Consider the following 19,453-nt stretch of genomic DNA (forward strand, 5'->3'; position numbering starts at 1 on the left):
TGTCGGCCAAGAAAAACTTGACCCCGCCCACAAAGTAGTAATTTTACTGAGGCTTGCTCTTGAAAGATGGCTCAGTACCCAGTTTATTTGGACCAGCTGGCATCACTGAATCACGGCCTGTAAGTATGATAAATAATAGATGTTTATATTTTCTATGGCGCTTCAAAATAAGGAACTATGGCGAAACACACTGTACACGGTAGACCAATCACAACAGACTGGGCCATCTGACCAATCAGAGCAGAGTAGCTGCTGGACTGGTTCTGAGAGAAGATCAAAGCGCCAGCATCACTTCAGTGGCAAACAGTGTTGCCAGGCCCGCGGTTTTCACGCGGAATTTGACTACATTAACACTGTTGCTGCGGGTTGAAGCGACCCATGTTTATCCCCTGGAATGCAAATTTTACCAAGAGAACCCCGCCAGAAAACGTATATTTTACCCCGGAAAGCGATTTGTACCGATGGAACCGGGCGGGTTTTGTGAAAATCTGGCAACCATGCTGGCAAGAGAGAGGAAACCCTAAATTCTGCTTCTTCTTTCTGTGGTTAAAGCTATGGAGATGGGAGATATGACTGAGCATAAGGTTTCAGAAGAGCGAGGCAGAGGAAGAGAGAGAGAGAGAGGACGAGACCGCAGAGAGAAAGAGCGCAGACGTCTAGACAAAGAGATGAGAGGCTCGTCAAAAACCATTCACAGGTGACGGGTTTACAGTTTCACACCCTACTCCCCTTTCTCCCTGATACCATCTCACGTGCCATCTATTCCGCAGAGACCAAAAATACAGAAATAAATAAAAATGGCGATGATAAAATTGGCATCAATCCCATAGACTTACACAGACAGAAAGAAGCATCTGAGACATATTTTGGAGACTAGATTATTATTATTTTGACGTGTAACCTCCAAGCAACAACCTAGTAGCTGCATAACAACCCACTAAAAACACCCAGAACGCCTCAATGTTTTCTTCATACACCAATAAAAAATAGATTGCTTAGTATCTCTCTGAAAATGTTCTCAGGGGTCCAGCAAAACTGGAGAGCGCATGAGGACGGTAAAGGGAGCACACAGAGGTCCAGAAGAGCCCCTCAGATACAGGTAAAGCCGCCTAACGTTACACTCACGACTGCTTTCGGTTTCAGAGGCAGGTGTCTGTGTCCGCAGAACGGACGAAAACGCACCTTCGAGCTCCCAGACGGAAAGTACACTATATTTAGCGCTAGATTTAGGTGTTACACTGAAGCGTAAATTATGCTGAGAGCAGCTGTACAGTTCAGGACCGTCAGTGTTGATGTGTCAAACCACGAGCTGCTTCACGGAAGCTTCAGGTCACGTGACCAACTCTAAGAGATGCTTGCCTAGTCACGCAAGGATATTTTAACCTTTTTGTACTTGTATGTATTTTAAAAGCAACAGTTAATTGCGGGAACTGCTTAAGTGAGCGCGAATTTGTGTTTGTTTAATGCACAGTTAACACACAGTTCTGTGACACTAGCCTATGTATCAGCGAGAACTGAGCAACTAAAACAGTTTATTTCCTCTTTCATGCCTACAACCGGATACCCATGTCGGTAAGTCGCTGAAATGTGTGTGTTTGTTGAAATACTTGCTCTGGATTAGGCTGCTGTGCTCTGGAATGTCGTCTTGTTGCTCTGGAAAGATTTTTACTGTACGTGTTGAGTTGATTATATATTGAATTCCTTATACACTCACTTGTTTTATTCTGTTTCCCGTAAGCTTGATCTTCTGAACTGTAAAAAGGGATGGATGTATATGCTGGATGAAGATGTAGAGGTAAGGATACAGGCTCCTTCTGTTGAACTTGATCTGCTGCATGACATTGCATGACCAGGCAATGATTGTATGTGGCTGTTATAGGGAAATTGGCATAGCATAGCTATAGTTATTTTATTTATAAAAACTTTGATGTTGAAAAAAGTTCAAAGAGATAGGAAACTGCATGCAAAGATATGTAAGGTTTTCATTATCATGTAAATATTAATCTGTTGCTTTGTTTTATGGTCATGCAGACAATATGAAGTACTTGTGTTTTTTTGCAGTGGAGGAAGCACTGGTTCGTGATCTCTGACTCAGCACTGAGATACTACAGAGACTCAGCGGCTGAAGAGGTGAACAAGAATAACTGAAATTGCCATGCAAATGATTATCTAGGGATTGTACAGATAGGTCATGATGAAATCATGGGATAAATTTAAACGTGGAGCTGAAAATACCTTAGTTGAACGCATGATCAGATTTAACGATGATATCTTGAATTCTGTGTTTTTCTCCTTGATAGAGAGATGAGGCGGATGGTGAGATTTATTTACATCACTGTCTGCGAGTGGAGGAATTTGATGCTGATAAAAACTATGGACTTCAGTTGCATGTAAGAACTTGTCACAGAAGTTAAGTAACAAAAAATTTAGAACATTCCTAATGTGGTCATATGTCTCAAAACCTGTCTGATTGATCTGCAGATGCGTGATGGACTGGTGACCCTGTCAGCGATGACCTCCAGAATCAGGAGGAACTGGATCGACACACTGAGGAGGAGAATCTCATTCAGGAATTCGTCTGAAAACGTCCGGTATGACAAGTGTAGAGAGTCAATAAGGGGGGAATGTCATGAAAAGTGTCAAGAAAATGTCTGGAAAAGGATGCAAAAAAATATATTTTGACAATAAAACATTTGTAGGAACATTTTTTCGTGACAAGTAAGCATATTTTATAATACACAATGGTAGTATTTGCTGTAATGCCTTTAAATTATACAAATTAAAAAATCATTGTGTCTTGACAGCATACTTTTACATTAATGAGCATCTAATGAGAATTTTCATTGATACTAATGAAAATTACAACCTTTAAATTAACTTTAAATTATGGTGATGAGAACTTGGGGTGGGAAATTGTGCTTATTTGTCATTAAAAGCAATCAATCAATCAATTAATAAATAAATAAACAATTAGGCTTCATTTTCTTAATCTGAATACAAAACATAATAATACAACAAAGCTTTAATCTTTGTGCTAAATATTTGCTTTTACTTTTTATTTTAGGTTTAAACATGATATTCACCCATAGATAATTTATATGGATATTCAAAATATATTAAATATTCATAATAAAGCAATGCTATATTGATGATGATCATCTGAAAGATTTCGCTCTGGACTTTTAAAATGAAATGACTGTTGCTGATGTTTAACAGGAGCAGGTTTGAGGTTTGACTCAGGGTCCTGTTTTAAGTAGGAAGCTGATCTTGTTCTGCCTGTTCTCAGACACCCAGACAACAGTGACATCAGCGACAGAGAGAACTCTAGTTCCCAGAATGCACCGCCCCGAACCTCTACAGCACCCCATGACCCGGGGTCAGATGTCAGCGGTCCATATCAGGATGAACCCAACATGAGGTCCAACCGGTGGGAGGCCAGCGAGGGGTGCGACCGACAGCTCGAAAGACGTCTGGAGGACCGGACCAAGTGGTTTCAGGAGGGAGTTTCCGACAGGGAGGGCGAAGACCCCTGGGACAGGGTTGAGTTGAAGAAGGGGGTCGTCACTTCCCAGCCGCAGGTTCCTGATGCTCAGATGGGGCCAGATGTTGATAAGAAGTGTACAGACTTTGAGCAGCTTCCAATTGTAGAAAAGAGGTCGCCGGTTGGATTCCAGAATCCGCAAACAACAAATGAGGTGCTTCAGCGAGAGGTGTGTTTGTGGATTTAGATGAGCATGACATCCTTGTTGGTCCAGAACCATTTAATGTGCATCATCTGTGTGTGTGTGTGTGTGATCTGGATGCATTGCATTGGTCAGGTGGTGTCTCTGAGGCAGCAGATCGAGGCTCTTCGTCAGGTCCGCGTGGGGGTCAGTGTCTGCGGTCCTGACGCACCCTGCGCTCTGAAACTGGAGCAGATGGAGAAAGAGCACCGAGAGAGACTGCAGAAGATACACGACGAGCACGAGAGAGAATGCAGAGAGATTGAGACAGACAAACAGAGACTGCTGCAGGAGGAAGCCAAGAATGCAGTCCAAGGTCAGCGTGGGCCACAGAACATCAGTGACACAAAGGGTGTAATAAAAGTGATACAACATAAAGATGTTAAATTTTTTTTTCTTTTTTTTAAAGAAAGAAAAGCATTTATTTAATCAAAAGTGACAGTAAAGTCATTTATAAAATTACAGATTTCTAGTTCAAATAAATGCTGTTCTTTTGAACTTTCTATTCATCAAGAATATTGACAAAAAATTTATTATGCCTTCCACAAAAATATGAAGCAGCATAGCTGTTCTCAACATTGAGAATAACCAGAAATGTGTCTTGAGACACAAATCAGCATATTCTAATGATTTCTGAAGGATCATGTGACACTGAAGACTGGAGTAATGATGCTGAAAATTCAGCTGCGCATCACAGCAATAAATGACAATAATATTTCACAATATGCATGTTTTTACTTTATATTTGATCAAATAAATGCAGCCTTAGTGAACATTGGAGACTTATTTAGAAAAACATTTTTAAAAAATCTTACTGACACCAAAATTCTGAACAGTATATATAACGGTAAATATAGAGTTTGTGATTTTGATTAGAGTTTATGTTAACTAAAACTAAAATCTAAAAAAAAGAAAATGTTATTACTTGAAATATAAATTTTAACTGACATAAAATGTAAAAATACAAAAAAAAAAACGTATTGTTGCCAAGGCTACATTTCTCATTTTTCGTTTAGTTTAACTTGCAGTATACCAATATAAACTAAAACTAATAAATAAAAATTAATATTAACTATGTAAACTAAAGCAAATGATAAAAACACACAAAATTACAAAATCTTTAGCTAAAATCCAAGTGAAAACAAAAAATGTCAAAATCATATTTTTGATTCAGAATATTAACAAAAAAATATAATTGTTTGTATATGATTGTTAATTAACATTGGATTTGTTTTTATTTTTGGTTGGGTATTCAGTGACTTTTATCCATAAAGCTTCACATCATACTTTTGGTCTTCAATCCCGCAGCGATGGAGGCTCTGAGGAAAGCTCATCAGGAGGAGATTGAGAAGCTCAGGGGTCATGGAGGAGGAGAGACGAAAGACCCCTCGATCAGACAACAGCTGTACGTCCACATTTACACAAGTTATACAAAATGTACTTTTCGCCTATTTAGCAAGATAATCAAGAGCAATATAGGATATCCAATATCTATGGATAATCAAGTTAACCTAATAACAATATAGGATATTCTTACGTTTACTTTAAAAATTAGTAAAGATTTCACAGCAAAAAAAACTGAACCATGACCCAAAGGTGGACGTTTGTATAATAAACACTAAAAGGCCTTTGACTTACTAAAAAAGTATAAACTATCAAACAAACAAAAGAAAGCATGTAGTAGATTGTGGGTTTTTCAGCCCAGTTTTGGTCATGCTGATAAATTAGAGGCCTTTATGTATCAAATATGGTACAGTAGACTTTATAGGGTTAAGTGGTATATAACTACACTGTGGAGTTTGGCTTCTGCTGATAACGTTTTTAATTTATAGCAGATAGATTCATCACAGCTCTGAAGAGTTTGGTATGAATTGGTATGAATTTGGTATGAATTTTAGATTCATCACAGCTCTATGAAGAGTTTGGTATGAATTTTAGTTCTCTAAAAATCTGAGAATATATTGCTCTCATCTGTCCCGCTCAGCTGTGCTGTAATTCCTCTCTCACGGCTCAGAGAATCAGAACACAAGAGCTTCATTTACTTTGAAAAGTGGCAGGTGTTTGATTGACAGTTTGTAATTGACAAGAGTCCCACTGAGAGAATCAACTGATCGCTTATTAGTCAATCATTACATCAGTAGTTCAGTTCATCAATGCATGGCTTTGTGTGTCTATCAGGCGTGAGTCGATCTCTCTGCAGCAGGAGTTGGACGGTCTGTCGGAGCGTTATTCCCAGCAGTGTGTGGAGCTCAACCGCATACAGAACAGCACTGAAGAGCAAAACGGAGAGATCCGACAGAAGGAGAGAGAGATGGAGCAGCTCCGCCAAGAGAACCAGGTAGACGGGAAAGTGGGACGAGAGGCAAATCTGATGCTGAAATTTAAACATATAAAGTACAAAAATGATTAAATAGTGTATTATACACACTTTTGTGTGGATCCACCCTGGTTCTGAGACTAACTGGACCAAAAAACATTGAAGTCCTCCTGGGATGTTCACAGATATGAGGAAATCATAATTATAATGTGATTTTGGTCTGGATAAAATGACCTCAGTTGCTCTTTTTACTTCCTGACAAACACAGGAAGCTTTTTTACTTCTAGTATGACATAAAGTGACATGCATTAGATGTGAAACTGATGTTTTATCAGTAATGTGCTGCCACAAAGAATTATGGGAAATTTCTGTTCAAAAGTTTGGGGTCTGTAAGATGTTTAATGTTTTTGAAAAAAGGCCTCTTTTGCTCACCAAAGCTGCATTTATTCAATCAAAAAACAGAAAAAAATAGTAAAATTGTGAAATATTTTTACAATTTAAAATAACCTGTTTTCTATGTGAATATATTATAAACTGTAATTTATTCCTGTGATGCAAAGCTGAATTTTCAGCATCATTAGTCCAGTCTTCAGTGTCATGTGATCCTTCTATAATCATTCTAATATGCTGATTTGCTGCTCAAGAAACATTTCTGATTATTATCAATGTTGAAACCAGTTGTGCTGGTTGATGTTTTTGTGTAAAATATACATATTTTCAGGGTCCTTTTATTAAGGACAGCATTTATTTGAAATAGAAATCTTTTGTAACATTATAAGTGTCTTTACTGTCACTTTTGATCAATTCAGTGCATCCTTGCTCAACAAATTGTTATGTTCCTAATGTGTAAGAAGCTTACAGAAAATTTCCCACTAGTAATTATGGTAACGTTCATGTGCACTAATTTCATAAATGTGATAATTCAGACATCACATTTCATCCTGCGACTCAATCCATTATGCCAGATATTGAAATCTAACTCACAGCACCTTTAAAGTAACAACACACAAATCAATTAGTCACAGAGAGTGATTTCAGCGTCTGTAATATGATGAACAGACAGCCTCCTGTTTCATTGTTCAGAGTGACTGTCTGGGTCCGTGTGAGTTTTGTTCACTGATCCAGGACTGGATTACTAATATTAATCAGGGTTATTGGAGGTCAAATGCTACAAAATGGGTTTCAGATCAGCACAAAACCAAAATGATCGTCTCATTTTCAGTGTGTTAAAGAGCTTGTCTTCATGTTTGGTTTTTAGTTTGGATGTGTCAAAATTACATTTCCTCTTCCTGTTCACACAGGAACTGCAGGCGCATCTGACGGAGGAGATAAATCTAATGCGATCCTTCATCACAGGCCAAAGGTCAGGAGTTGTTCCCCTCGGCAGCTACGAAAGGAGCAACTCTGAATTAGAGGTGAGGCTTTGACCTTTGACCTGTAGAAAAATACCTGCCACCATTTCATAATCAGATTTACCTTGTTTTATTGACCTTGATATATCTAAATCTATATGGACATGCAAAGTGCATCTCACAAACATATTAGAATATTATAATCAATGTAAGTTAAAACTTATCATCATCATCATCATCACATAAAGGATCGTGTGACACTGAAGACTGGAGTAATGATGCTGAAAATTCAGCTTTTGCATCACAGGAAAAAAATTACATTTTACAACATATTCACATAGAAAACAGTTATTTTGTATTGTAATAATATTTCACAATATTTCTGTATTTGTGAGTCTTAAGTCACTGGGGTATATTTGTAGCAATAGCCAAAAAAAACATTGTATGTTTTAGAATTATATATTTTTCTTTTATGCCAAAAATCATTAGAAGATATTTTGTAAATTTCCTGCTGTAAATATATTAAAACTTAATTTTTGATTAGTAATATGCATTGCTAAGAACTTCATTTGCACAACTTTAAAGGCCATTTTCTCACTTTTTTGATTTTTTTGCACCCTCAGATTCCAGATTTTCAAATAGTTGTATCTCTGCCAAATATTGTCCGATTATATTTTTGTATAAATCTAAAAGAGATGCAAAAACAGGAAAAACACAAAGATTGATCTCACCAAATAATTTGTTCCCTTATCCTATAATCCTCCATTTTGTGTCCAAAAATAATCCACAAAAATATTTTAAATCCCAGATCGTAGGTGAAATTACATTACAACATTGATAGAAATAGAAGGCTGTCATCTCTGACTCCGATGCCTCTTTTGAGATAACCCTAAATAAAAGTCCTCTGCACTTCCTGTTCTGTCTTCAAACCAGAAGAAAACAGTGATATTTAGTCTTCAAACATATCATTTTCCAGTACGAAGAGGGGATTGTACACAGAATGTAGGGTTATTGGTCACTGAGAAATAGGTGAGAATGAAGATGCCTTTGGGGTCCAGATGGTGTAATTACAACATCATTATTAGCTAATTAGTTAGCTAATTGGACCATGCTAACCAGCTAAAACTATGTCAGATTTTGGCAAATGCAATTGTTAATTCGGGATTTCCACTATGTACATACAGAGACTTTCTGCACAGTACATATAATGCATACTGTAAAAGCTGCATGGCTTGTTCTGGAGTTGTATTGGAGGCTGATGATGTCATCAGGGGCGGGGCATGTGATGCGAGGGATCGTGTTTCTCGGACAAACACTGCCATCTACTGATCATCAAAGTGAACTGACCTTAAACCTTCTCCAGCAAATAGCAGTAAATATACAGATTATTTTGCAGCTAGAGACTCAGTTTACCTTCATTTGTCCTGCTAAATTAACTGTAATCTGTTATCTTTGTCCATTTATGTGGGTGGTTAATACATTATTTCTGATGACACTTGTGTGGGTGTTGAAAAATAAAACTGGCATTGTTTTTTCCTATTCATGGGGTAAAAAGAATATTTTAAGTGCTGTGACTGGTCACCATTTCATTTTCAACGTCCCAGTGATATGACAATTTTTTATTAATGTGTGAAAAATAATTGTATCAGAATTGTAAAGTTGTAGATGGAGTATTGTTATGCTGACATGTCCATGTCCGTCTGTAGATGTTACTGAAGGTGAAGGAGAGCGAGGTGGATTTTCTACACAAGGAGATCAGCTGTCTCAGAAAAGAGGTCCAAACTCTTACTAAGGTACAGTTTTTTAGTCTAAATGAATACTATTCACTTTCTTCATACATGCTCCTAGTCTTACTGTAGAGAAACAAGAAAGTGTACGTAATAGATCAAACTTCAAATGTTTGGGTTCAGTAAGATTTTTGCATTTTGAAGAAATTAATACTTTTATTCAGCAAGGATGCATTAGATTGATCAAAAGTAACGATAAAGAAATGTATAATGTTACAAAAGATTTCTATTTCAAATAAGTGTTGTTCTTTTGAACTTTATGTTCATCAAAGAATCCAGAAAAACATTACTCACAGTTTCCACAAAAGCATTAGAAGACTGGAGTAATGATGCTGAAAATTCAGCTTTGCATCTCAGGAATAAAATACATCTTAAAAAATATTGCAATACAAACCACTTGTTTGAAATTGTAATAATATTTCACAATTTTAGTTTTTTTTTTTTACTATATTTCGGTCAAATGAATGCAGTCTTGGTGAGCAGATGTGACTTCTTTCATAAAATCTTTCCAACTCCAAACGTCTGAATGGTAATGTACACAAACTGTGTTTATAACTATTCTTCAGAATTAATATATATTTCTACTGTGCCTGCAGGAGAATGAAGTACTGAGCGAGCGCTACAAGCAGGTGTATGTTGAGCTGACTGAATTACGGGGCCGCAGTGACAGAGACATCAATGCACTTAAAGAACAGCTCAAACTCACTAATGCTGCACTGGAGGAGGGGCGTCTCCTAAGCAACAACACTGACCAATGAGAACACAACAAGAGGTCAAATAAGATGGATGGGGTGCACTGGTTTCTCCATCTCAATTCGGACAAATACAGTATATACAGGATATTGTGTGTTATGTATAGCTCTTTTTAAAAAATCCTATTGATTAGAAACTACAGTGGTGCTGAAAGTGAATAAATATTGAAGGCTTTTAAAACAAGGTGTATTTTAATTTAAATGCAATAAAAAAAAAACTTGCATCTATTGGACGTGTATGAAAGTTTATGAATTTCAATGTAATATGATTGCAAGATAAACCATGTACAATAAAACACACACACACACACACGTTACATATATAACAAAAACACACCAGTAACTGACATTCCCAAAATTTATTAAACAGAAGAGAGGCAACTGCTGAGGGCAGCCTCAAGTCATATTGTCTTTAAAAACATAACAACAGCATCAAACTTTGGCTTATGGACATGGTTAGTGTAATGAAGGAATGAAAACACAAATGTGTTGACAATCTTTATTATTGCATAAATATATCCTGTCTGCATCAGCCCCTCGGAGTGACTGCTGGAGGTAAACATGCACTGAAAGAACAAGAACAGGGATCTCTAAAAACCACACACGCTCAGTCATACACAGTAGATACTTTAATTAAATTGATATACTACGTGTACCTGCGCTCAGTCGTCATCGTCGTCGTCATCTGGGACGAAGATATCGTGTTCCTCCAGAAGAGCAGCGAAATGTTTACTGATCAGATTACCGACATACAGGAACGGAACCACCACTATAGTCATGCGGGTCAGACCCAGCGGGACCTGCACAAATATGACAGAAGTAGATCAAATTATACAACTAATAATAATAACAATAACAATAATAATAATAATAATAATAATAATAATAATATGTGTGCTGATCGAAAACTGTACAAACGGCGTTTAAAAATGTTTTTGTATCAACAGCACGCAATAAAAAAAAACCACAAACAGTCGTTAAAATGACACGTCTTTAAATAATTGATGTTATATAAACAACCGTACACGAAGTACTTCCTCATTTTATAAAATGTGTGCCGCTCCAACAATCTGATTGGCCATTCGTCATGTCAGTCAAGCCACTCTAAATTTTCATTGGCTAGGACGGAACCCATCCCTGGTTCCTGCGTCCCTTCGGGAGTAGCCAGCGGCAACGTTCAGACATGTATACACGCACCTTAACTGGTTTAGGAAGGACAGCCCCCGATGTGGTTGACACGGCAGTTCGGCTGAAAGTCGCGTTTACTGATTTTGGGCCAGTGTTGCGGCTCAGTGTTGCTGTAGTTCTACTGAAAAAAGCCCGAGAGAGACGACCTGCCAACGACGCCATGTTTCCTGCTTGTGGCGTTTAGAGACACGCCCAGTAGACACGCCTCTTATGGATTTGTAATTAGGGGGCGGAGTAAATATGCGATATTCCTCCCATTCGGTTACTGAACTCAGCATCAAAAGTGATTTATACTTCTGTTACAGTAATTTTTATTTAATAGTTATATAATTATAATTAAATTAAATTAAATTAAATTTAAATTTAAATTTAATTATAAAATAATAATTATAATATATAAATATAATTATATAGTATTGTATGTGTTACATTAGTAATAAGCTTAATAATGGCTTGGGGCTCTACATGTATACAAATAACATATTCAGAAAATGCCAACCTCCCATCAGACATAAAGGAGAGGGAGGGATTTCACACAAGCGTTAATGTATCAGCTGTTTCAAGAGACTCACCTTCAGATCACAGGTTTAAAGTCCTCCACCCCGCGGTATACAGGTATGAGAAGTCTTAACAATACCATAACAATATCCTCCTCAGAACCAGGAAAAAAGAGAAAAGTTTTGTGATTTTTTTAATGCCATTACATTGGATGGAGCATAAGAAACAAATGGAGAAAAAACATTTTTGAAAAAATATATTTTATTCATATTGTATTCATATTGTATTCTATGTCCTTTGTAAAGGACACCAGGACTGAGTTATTTAAAAAAAAAAAAAAAAAAAGACATGAAAAGCCATGTATAGGCAAAAACAATATCTAATTTTTTAATATTTAATTATTATAATTATATAATTATTTTTTATATTTTCTAATTTTTTTTTTTTTTTTTTCATTCACCAATTTTAGGTTTCAGGCTATTTTAGCCAAACTTTGTACAAAGATGACTCTCAGCAATATCATGAAAGATATAACAGAATGATTTGATAGACTGTTTTACTTCATGCAATATGTGGGTAAAATATCCATATACATTGGTATTCCCATTTTATTCAATGTTTCTATAGATTGCATCTAATCTGCATATCAGTGTGAATTCTTGGGGCAAACCATAATGAAAAAAAGTGTAATAATAGGAGTAATAATTTGGAAACATTTTCATAAGAATATCTCATATTTCATGGGAATATTGATCTATAATTTATTGTTGTGTCTCCTCAAAATGCCTGATTTGTCCTGGTGTCTTCTGCAGAAGACATTTATGAAAATGATGCCCTGTTTCGTAACAAAAAGTCATATTCCAATTTGAAACGCCATAACATTTTTCTGAGATGTTTAACAAGCAATTTGAAAATTAGCCAGATTTAAATGATCATTACAAAATATTGTCATGTTTCCCTAAGAGTGCTACATTTTATAATTCAGTTCAATATCAGTCATATTAAAGACCAGGAGAGGTGTTTATGATCAAACCTCCAAACATTTGATATTCCTAAAAAGCCTGTGGCATGCAGGGTCTCAGAGAAATTCACCTAAATATAATAAAAAGTCAGGAGGAGAATATGACAGTGTGACACAAATGTGTTATTTAGAATGGCAACTCAAAAAAAAAAAAAAAAAAAAAACCTTTATTAGTATTCATTCATTGCCGAAGTGTGCTTAAAAGTGATAATGTGAAATTAAATTGAATAGAATATAAAATATTAAATACATAGAATTTACTATATAGATTGAGACGACGTTGACAATATGTATAAGATTAGCAGACTAATCAGAAACCTCATAAAATATGAACTCATTTACAAACAAGTATTTTGAAACACTTAATATGCACTAATTGTAAACATAAATGAGAAGGGTTGATTGGGTGAATGCAGAGCAAAAGTAGAATGTAGCAGAACGCCCGCCCTCGTTTCTTTGATTGACAACGTTAGTGACCAATCAGAGCCCTCATCTGAGAACGCAGAGCCAATCGGTGAGCTGGTCATGCTGGACTGTGGGCAAATCCAAAGAGCTGCAAAAATCAAAAATGGCGCCCAGCTCGAAATCTGAGAAAGATGACAACAAACAAAAACAACAGAAAAAACACAAAGATCACATCGTCAAGCTCCTCACGCGTGGGCGGGTAGGAACAAAGGGGGGATTTGGGCCAAAAGTGGTATTAATGGCGTGAAATGTTTGTTTTCTCTCTCTGAGCGTAACATAGATAAAAATAATGTGTGTGTTATTAGCATTTTAAGCTGTAACGTTAGCCTCATTAAACGTCTTTATGTGTCTCTCAGCGTTTATTTTTCATTTATGCGAGCCTTTTATTGGGCACACCTATGGAAAGTTTTTATTTGCAGTATATTGTTCTTTGGGGCAACAAGAGCAACAAACAATTGACGTGATTATGAATCTGTTATGACTATGATTCCTCCATCAATGGTCAAAAATACATTATTGTTCATTATTCTGCACTGACATCTATCATTCACATTGAACTGACAGTCTCCATCCAAAAAAAATCTCATTAATGAAAATAGGTAGGTAAATAATTAACACGAATGAATGAATGAATGGTAGAAATGCCTCAGTCAGGTAGTGTTCAGTGCAGACGTGTTTATAACTGGTTAGCATAACCATCATAGACTTTTATCATAGATATTTAACCAAGCACACTTAAGTAGCTTTGTCTACAGAGTCTAATAGCCCGTTTAACAGGCTTATGGTTAATATTTCCACTTGTATTACTCTATTTCTGTATTAATACTTCTCTGTCTGTCTGTCAGCTGAATGGGCAGCTCTCTCAGCGGCTCTTCCGGAAACTCCCTCCACGCGTCTGCGTCCCGCTGAAGACCATCGTGAGCGAGGAGTTCCTCAGAGCAGGGTGAGGAGAGGATGCAGTCGGTCCCGTCCGTTATCTCGGAGCTGTATCTGATTGGTCTGTCTCTCTGCTGTCACAGACACATCTTCCTGGGCTTCACTAAGTGCGGCCGGTACGTGCTGTCCTACACCAGTGACTGCGGAGAGGACGACGACTTCTCCTTCTACACCTATCACCTGTACTGGTGGGAGTTCAACCTGCACAGCCGCCTCAGACAGGTAAAACAGCCCAATATCAAACCTATCTGTGCTTTGAACTCAGGTGGTCTTCAGTCATTTCAGACCGAAAAATGTTTCGTTTTGAATATTTATTTATGTTTTTTGTTACTATGGTGCGAAACTTCTTTGGCACTTGCTATATGAACTCAAAAAATTATTTAACATGATTAGAAAAAGCTAAAGGTAAGGTGTTAATAAAAATAGTCACACCTGTGATTTTCACTGTCCAAAATGACTACCATAGTAAATGAATGGTGCACAATCTACAAACCTGCCATGATGATGATTTTCTTTATCTGCTGTATTTTTAACTTAAATACTGTATTAAGTGAAAATAATATTAAATGTAATATTCTATAATATTTGTGTTATTTACACATCTATTTGTTTTCTTTTTATTTATTATAAAAAAAAATTGACCCTCTAACACTAGCACTCTCTATCTTATTTCTATTCTATCTACTTGATTTCTTTTTTATTGTTATAAAGAAAGTAATAATATACTGACCCTCTAACACTAGCTCTATCTATTCTGTTTCTTTTCTGTCTACTTCTTATTTATTATAAAAACCCTTGCTACATGTACTGTGTTAGACTAACAGGGCGTGTCACAACACTTATATATTGTTGCTCTTTTGTTGGTTTGGTTGCCTCTGTTGTCCTCATTTGTCTGCAAAATGATTTAATTTAAATGTAAAAATCACTTAGAGGTGAATATTGTGTAGTACCAAAGAAATTGATATTATACTAATACAGTCTGTAGTTGTAGCTTCTTCACATCTAGAGCGATGTGACAGATTTAGTCTGTCTTTGCAGGTGCATCATGTGCGTTTGTTTGCGGGTGAGGACATCTACAGCGATCTCTATCTGACCGTTTGCGAGTGGCACAATGATCATTCCAAACTGGTCATCTTCGGCTTTAAGTAAGAGTCTGTCTGTTATGAGCCAGTGGCTGGGTTATGATGCTTATCTAAACATGTGCTCTCTGTGATCTGTCAGCACACGCAGCTCCAGTTCAGCCCTGATGAACATGATGATGAGTGATGAGAACAACAGGGACATCTACATCACCATCACCTCAATGCCTCCCGCACAACCGTGCAAACAGTGCTGCCCCGCGTCCTCCGTGTCCACCATATGCACAGGTACTAAGTATATTATTACTGTAGACTAATTGCTCCTTTCCAGTCCCTAGCAAGCAAACACTTTTCTCCATTCACATGTGTGCAGGTGGTGAGTGTCTGCAGCACGGTTACGTTCTGAACGCTCGCTATCAGGTGGTTTATCCGTTCCCGACGTTCCAGCCGGCGCTGCAGCTGAAGAAAGACCAGGTGATTCTGCTCAACAACAGCTACTCTCTGGTGGCCTGCGCCATCTCCCTCTGCTCAGGTACTCATTTTTGATCAAATAAATGCCGCCTTGGTGAGACTTTTTTTAAAACAATAAAAAAAATTATATTTTATTTAAATTTTGAACATTTATTTTAACATTTAATTGCTGCCATCTACACAGTGTTTTCAATTAAAATATAGTAATTGTGTATTTGTATTTAATGATCTATATTTAATTTTCATGTGTGAATCGCTGTCTGTGTCTCTGAAGGAGACGGGCAGCAGGAGGGTCAAAACAATCAGATTCTATACCTTAAGAGAGATGCTTCCTCCTCTTCTCCTCCTGCTGGACTTACATCGCCTTCCTCATCCTCATCAACCTCGTCTCATGGGTCACCTGACCTCAGACAGCTGAAGCCCCATTCCACCCCGCTCTCCTCTGGCCAATCACAGGCGGCCGTGCGGGCCAGAGAGTTTGCCGCGGACATTTTCCGCCGAGCTCAGGCTGGAGCGACGGAACATGACAGAAAAGCCAAAGAGAAAGAAGAGACGGACACTCAGCGATTCCACAGTGAGGAAAAGCGAACGAAAGAGAGACAGGAACGAGACGCAGAGGTCCCGGGACCCTCGTCTTCCTCCTCAGGACAGAACCAAAGTTCAGTGTCGCCCACAGAGGCAGAGGACAGAGCTGTGTGTAACACAGTCATGTCTCCTGGATCCACCTCCTCCGTCTCCTCTTTGTCTCCAAGTGCTCATGAGCCTTCATCCTCCTCTTCCTCCTCCTCAGAGCCTGCTTACGTTAACTACACCACTCTCAGATACAGACTCCCGCAGGCCAGAACGCCAGAGCAGCCGAGTGGTACATTCCTCATCTGTTCTCATGATAAACTTTCTGTCTACAGCTTATCTGAACTGCTATATAATCTTTAATGTGTGTGTCTCTTGTCTTTAGGAGATGAGGATGATAAAGTCCTGCTTCCCTTCACTGTGACGGATCTGAAGGGCCAAAACTTACAGCTGGTGACGGGACCGTTCAGCGGTCAGGTGTGTGCCTGAGACCTTAATATGATACCATAAACGTCAAATGCTTCATGCTGTTTGAACTCGTGTGTGTGTCTCTCTCAGTGTGTGTGTGTCGAGCAGCTGACGCTGGACTTCGAGTATCTCATCAATGAGGTCATCAGGAATGATGCTGACTGGGGCTCCCAGTTCTGCTCCTTCAGCGACTATGATGTCGTCATCCTCGAGGTGGTGTGATTTTTCTTTAGGAGGAGCTGCTGTGTTATGGGTTTTGTTTTTGCTCTGATTTGTTTACAGAACGCATTAGTGCTGCCCATTTTTTCTGTGCATGTTGGTTTCGGAAGAATTTTTTTCCATTCCATTTTCCATAGCTATTTTTAAAGTCTTTGATAAAGCATTAAAAGCCATCAACCATTCCAAGCAGCTACAAGGAGAATCACAACAATACTGTATTTGAAAATCAGACAAAAAGATGACTGGAATGTTTATTGGTGCAGTGTTCTAATTTGCATGTGTTCTGTTGTTTCTATGGCAACAGGTTTGCCCGGAGACCAATATAGTGGTGATAAACATCGGGCTGCTGCTGCTGGCGTTCTCTAACTGTGAGGATGAGCACTGCAGGTACACACACACACACACACACACACACACATGATGAAATGCTCGTTAATCAATACTTTATATTCTGTCTGTGTTTGTAGACCGAAGTCGTATCACTCCAGTCTGCAGGTCAGTTGGGATCTGAACACTGGAGCGTGTCGTACAGTCGGTGTCAGTGACCTCACTGAGGTCAAAGGTCAGACCAGGTAATGACCTTCAGATGCATGGCCTGTGCTGTCCGTGTGTTTGCCCTCGTTCAGATGTTGTCATGTGTTTGTTTCTGCCGCAGTGGAAGCGTCTGGAGCTCTTACAGGAAGTCATGTGTGAACACCGTCATGCGGTGGCTCGTTCCCGAGAGCAGCTCGCGCTACATCAACCGCATGACCAACGAGGCTCTGCATAAAGGTGTGATTTAGACCCACATGCACAAACATTAATACAATAATGTTATTCTAATTTAAAAATAACTGTTTTCTATTTTCTTTTCTGTGTGTATATATTGTGTTTCTGTGATTAGAGCTGAATTTTCAGCATCATTACTCCAGTCTTCAGTCACATGATCCTTCAGAAATCATTCTAATATGCTGATTTGATGCTCAAGAAACATTTCTGATTATCAGTGTTCAAAACACTTAATATATTTGTATAAAACTAATATATATTTAGTTTCAGGATTCACTGATGAATAAAAAAGAACTTTTGTAACCTTTTGTGACTTTTTTTCTGCTGATTGCAGGTTCTTCTCTTCAGGTGTTGGCTGATAATGACAGAGGCACGTGGATCATCCTGTGAGAGACGACACACACACACACTCCTCAGTGCTGCTCTGCTGTGGGACGGATGACGTGTCAGTCCAAACGCAGCCGCTCTCAGTGTTTCTCTTGTGTTTGTTGCGTGTATCTGTGTGATTGTGTGGGAGCAGATTATTCAGATCAGATTATACGTTTGGGCCGAGCAGATCCACGGTGCTCAGTCCCATCTGTACACCGACAGCGCGGGACACTCTGGGATCATTTTACGAAACACATCAACAATCACCATCCTGAGGCAAAACAGAACTGAACATCTGTCTCCGTTACACTTGCACACGTTTACACACTTGTTTTGATGCTAGTGTAATGATTTGAAGTCGTTCTTTTTCTGTTTGAAATTCCCTAAAATTGGAAAGTGCAACAGGTTGTTTTCTTGGACAGAAATGGGACATTGCTTTGGGGTTTATCTGTGTTTGTTTGGTTGATTTGTTTTGTTTGTTTCAGGATGCAGTTGTTTACATCGTTTAGATCGTGTCATCAGCCAATCAGAAGCTGTCAACCCCTCCTGCCACTTTTTTTAATACTAGTTGTGGCCTCACAGCTGGACTGGACAAAAATATTGTTTTTATGCAATGTTATTTTACTTTATTTTTGATCAAATTAAATATTCCTTCAGTACTTTACCAGTTTTATGACTTTTCATTTCATCAAAGTGAGCAGTTTTATTTTAATATTATATATATATATACACACACACACACAATACTTTTTTATTATATTTTTTAATTAGCTTTATTTTTTTCTAATTTTATGTTAATTTGTTGTAGTTTTTTTTTTTACATTTTAAATATTTTTATCTAGTTTTCCAGTTCTAGTTTTAAAAATGTTTCAGTTCAATTCTAAGGCAACATTTTACGTTTTTTTATGTTACCATAAGAAGTTTTTCATCTAAAATGTATATTTTGTTTCAGATTTATTTCAGTTAACAAAAACAAACTTTGATAAGTTTCAGTAAACAATACCACTGAAAATAAGTGAACTTCATGTGTGAAACAAACGCAAAACATCAGAATGCATGATTTTTTTTAAAAGCTTTTTTTTTAAAGGGACACTGAACTTTGAGGCACAATAATACAGATTTGTACATGGATTTCTGCTACAGGTAAACTTCAAATAAGGCCATTATGGTTTCATCAGTACAAGATCATAAAACTATATCATACATTAGCATAATCATACACTGGAATAATTTCACACAGCTAAAATCATACCATTTGCAGCAACTCCTATAGTACAATTAAAGAAACTCTGATATATATATAATCAAAAACGAATAGAAACCTGTGCTAAATTCTGTTATATTAGTATTCATAATCATCACTAGCATTTTTATTTATTTATTTTTTAAACTGTCGCAGAATCATTTCATACAGATTTGGTTTTTATAACCACTTGAGGGTGACACACTAGCTGCAAATTTGCTGCCAAAA

At 37.6% G+C, this 19,453-nt stretch overlaps 3 protein-coding genes across 7 annotated transcripts; 2 read left to right on the forward strand and 1 right to left on the reverse strand.

Annotated features, from left to right (window-relative positions):
* The first annotated feature begins 225 nt into the window (after nucleotides 1–225).
* LOC109066712 (TRIO and F-actin-binding protein-like) lies at nucleotides 226–10,161 on the forward strand. Of its 4 annotated transcripts, XM_042763404.1 has the most exons (13): nucleotides 226–697; nucleotides 1,023–1,099; nucleotides 1,763–1,795; nucleotides 2,062–2,130; nucleotides 2,301–2,390; nucleotides 2,482–2,591; nucleotides 3,287–3,710; nucleotides 3,819–4,038; nucleotides 5,031–5,127; nucleotides 5,901–6,060; nucleotides 7,341–7,454; nucleotides 9,098–9,184; nucleotides 9,775–10,161. In XM_042763404.1, exons 3-13 carry the CDS (start codon nucleotides 1,769–1,771, stop codon nucleotides 9,934–9,936), a joined length of 1,560 nt encoding a protein of 519 aa, XP_042619338.1. In that variant the 5' UTR covers nucleotides 226–697; nucleotides 1,023–1,099; nucleotides 1,763–1,768; the 3' UTR covers nucleotides 9,937–10,161. The 4 variants fall into 4 exon arrangements, with proteins under 4 accessions (XP_042619338.1, XP_042619324.1, XP_042619320.1 ...); XM_042763390.1 differs by lacking the exon at nucleotides 226–697 and having other exon boundaries at nucleotides 719–1,099; nucleotides 3,287–3,695; XM_042763386.1 differs by lacking the exon at nucleotides 226–697 and having other exon boundaries at nucleotides 722–1,099.
* Nucleotides 10,162–10,274: 113 nt separating this feature from the next.
* On the reverse strand, nucleotides 10,275–11,317 carry LOC109066721 (essential MCU regulator, mitochondrial-like). Its single transcript, XM_042763413.1, has 3 exons — nucleotides 11,128–11,317; nucleotides 10,587–10,730; nucleotides 10,275–10,496 (listed from the first exon to the last, which is right to left on the reverse strand). Exons 1-2 carry the CDS (start codon nucleotides 11,278–11,280, stop codon nucleotides 10,593–10,595), a joined length of 291 nt encoding a protein of 96 aa, XP_042619347.1. The 5' UTR covers nucleotides 11,281–11,317; the 3' UTR covers nucleotides 10,275–10,496; nucleotides 10,587–10,592.
* A 1,826-nt stretch (nucleotides 11,318–13,143) lies between these two features.
* Nucleotides 13,144–18,646, forward strand: LOC109066720 (DDB1- and CUL4-associated factor 15-like). 2 transcript variants are annotated; one of them, XM_042763420.1, is made up of 14 exons: nucleotides 13,144–13,301; nucleotides 13,948–14,045; nucleotides 14,122–14,260; nucleotides 15,077–15,183; nucleotides 15,260–15,405; nucleotides 15,491–15,649; nucleotides 15,863–16,450; nucleotides 16,544–16,635; nucleotides 16,717–16,839; nucleotides 17,150–17,232; nucleotides 17,313–17,417; nucleotides 17,501–17,616; nucleotides 17,948–17,983; nucleotides 18,468–18,646. In XM_042763420.1, exons 1-14 carry the CDS (start codon nucleotides 13,206–13,208, stop codon nucleotides 18,542–18,544), a joined length of 1,965 nt encoding a protein of 654 aa, XP_042619354.1. In that variant the 5' UTR covers nucleotides 13,144–13,205; the 3' UTR covers nucleotides 18,545–18,646. The 2 variants fall into 2 exon arrangements, with proteins under 2 accessions (XP_042619354.1, XP_042619360.1); XM_042763426.1 differs by having other exon boundaries at nucleotides 17,948–18,646.
* Nucleotides 18,647–19,453: the final 807 nt, after the last annotated feature.

Source organism: Cyprinus carpio, chromosome A1 (genome assembly GCF_018340385.1).
Source record: "Cyprinus carpio isolate SPL01 chromosome A1, ASM1834038v1, whole genome shotgun sequence".
In the NCBI taxonomy this organism is placed as follows: Eukaryota; Metazoa; Chordata; class Actinopteri; order Cypriniformes; family Cyprinidae; genus Cyprinus; species Cyprinus carpio.